The 2,119-nt window shown below is 41.9% G+C and overlaps 1 protein-coding gene across 2 annotated transcripts in view; it reads right to left on the bottom strand.

The window, feature by feature from the left end:
- LOC109542918 (limbic system-associated membrane protein) overlaps window positions 1-2,119 on the bottom strand; it is a gene marked incomplete at its 3' end in the record, with an annotated part of 73,530 nt that overhangs the window by 17,313 nt on the left and 54,098 nt on the right. For both annotated transcript variants that reach the window (XM_048665509.1, XM_048665508.1), the window contains 1 exon segment: window positions 387-509. In XM_048665509.1, the coding sequence (XP_048521466.1) occupies window positions 387-509 (123 nt within the window).

Raw genomic sequence — 2,119 nt, 5'->3', positions numbered from 1 at the left:
AGATTTACTTTTACATGCCCTTACTTTTCTGCTGCGGGCACGCAAAATTTATATTCAACCAATTTGGAACATACCGTAGATATACATTCATGTATATTACCGGAATATTTGTTTTGAAGATACTAGGTATATTCACCTGCACATATACACAACATGTACATAGCTGGCATGTTCATCTGCACATATACCCAATATGTACATATATGAACATACCTAGGATATACTTTTTATGAACTTTGATGAATATACAAGCATGTGTATTCCACGAACATTCATGTTAAGAATGTTCACCTATGTATATTCCCAGGATATTCCCGCAATGTTCTGTATATTTTTTGAACATTCTGGGATATTCATAGAATATCAAATGCTATCTGGGTACTTACCAGGATTTGTGACTTCACAGGGCAAAACCACCCTGTCCTGGTCCTTGACTTTGAAGACTTGACTGGAGGTGAGAAATGTGGGCAAGGTGGACGGATCGACTTTGATGCTGGCCTGGCGTGAGCCTGCAGAACAACAAGAAAAAAACATAAATTGTTGCCGCTTCAGAGGCAAAAACCGCGTCGGGCAAACAGCTGCTACACGAGCAACTCGACGCTCATTTTTCATCGACATTGGCGACTATTTATCATTTGCAAATGAAAAACAGCCGCGTTTTCCGATCCCCGATCCGTATAATTCGATTACAGAGCCGATAAAGGCCCCTTTGAGGCCGGCGGCGCCCCCCAAACAAATCCGTCAACACTAATTTTAATCCAATTCGAATCATTAAAAATTAGATATCGTTTCACACCCTCGCGGCTTATTTGCAATGGGGGATGGCGCCCCAGCCTAATCTTGAGGCACCCTCGCATTTCAGGCCTGAAAGGGCCTTATCTACTCCCCAGCCCGAAGGGAAAGGGTATTGTCGAAGACACTGAAAGCTTTGAATATCATTATTGCGGGCCGACAATGACGGAATGCAAGAAATCAGTTGGATGCAGATGACTTTTGCCCTTTGTGGGCAAAAAATCCATTGAAGGCACCCAGTTATCCATTATCAAACAGGACAGAGTTTGGCAATTTGCATACAAATTTAAACACTTGTTTAGGGGCAGGACGAAAATAGTTCGAAACCTCTCGGCTACACGCTAAAGCTCTTCCAGCACGCCCAATTGGCAAGCACAAAATCATGTCAAACATACCTTTTGGGGGAATATTCAAAGAGTGATCAACAATTAAACAGAGTGAATTGATTGTTTGACCCTGTTCGGTTGGAAAATTCGTAGAATTTTCCCTACTTTTTGCCGTTCCTGTGCATCGAAATGATTGAAAGTCAGCAAAGTTTAACCCGGATCGAATGCGACGCGATTGAACTGGAACGCATCTCATTATCGGCTCTCTCAAAGCCGCACACGCCATTAGAACAAAGTGGAATGATAAAACAGGAAAACAATCATCAAAACTAAGTTATGCACACGTCGATTGTGCAATTCAGCCACGGAATTGCTGATCGAGGGCCAGTTATGACTATTGGAAGCGAATTTTGGATCGGCAGTCTGCCCCCAGCTCCCCCATACTCCATAAAGCGGCGGAAATTACGGAATTCCAGTTAGCGTCGGTCCCGTCCAGGACGCCGTTCTTAGATGTCGTTTTATTTGCCAATTTTACCACGCTCCGCTCTCCATTAGTACCCTTGAATCATCTCCGTCGAATTCTAATCACTTTTTCGTCAGATATTCTTTCCCCTATTAAGACGGGGATGGTTTTATCCCGGCGACGATTAGAGCGGCTTATTGCTCGCAGAATATGCAACTGATAAGCTCAGGGCTTTGCATTCAATATGAGCATTTCATATCTCTTAATTGGATTCTGCCGGAAAAAATCATCTTCTTTGCATTCAGTGCTGATGGATTTTGATCAATAATTTCATTTCTCAAACTGTTCGAAATATTTGGTGAAACTTGCTGATGTTTCATTCACTGCAGGCGAACGGGAGAAATTTATTTTCGTTTTTGTCCCAGATGCTGAAAACATTTTTGTAAAATTCCTACAAAGCTATAAATTGATCTTGCAATTTTTCGCGCAAAAGACCTGCAGATCGTTAGTATTTTTAAGTGAAATTCTACAAAATAGA

This window comes from Dendroctonus ponderosae, unplaced genomic scaffold (assembly GCF_020466585.1).
Source record: "Dendroctonus ponderosae isolate FM_Combo_2020 unplaced genomic scaffold, Dpon_F_20191213v2 Dpon_F_20191213_4, whole genome shotgun sequence".
Taxonomy (NCBI): domain Eukaryota; kingdom Metazoa; phylum Arthropoda; class Insecta; order Coleoptera; family Curculionidae; genus Dendroctonus; species Dendroctonus ponderosae.
Note: the sequence above shows the minus strand (reverse complement) of the source record. Positions and strands in the feature narration are given on the sequence as shown.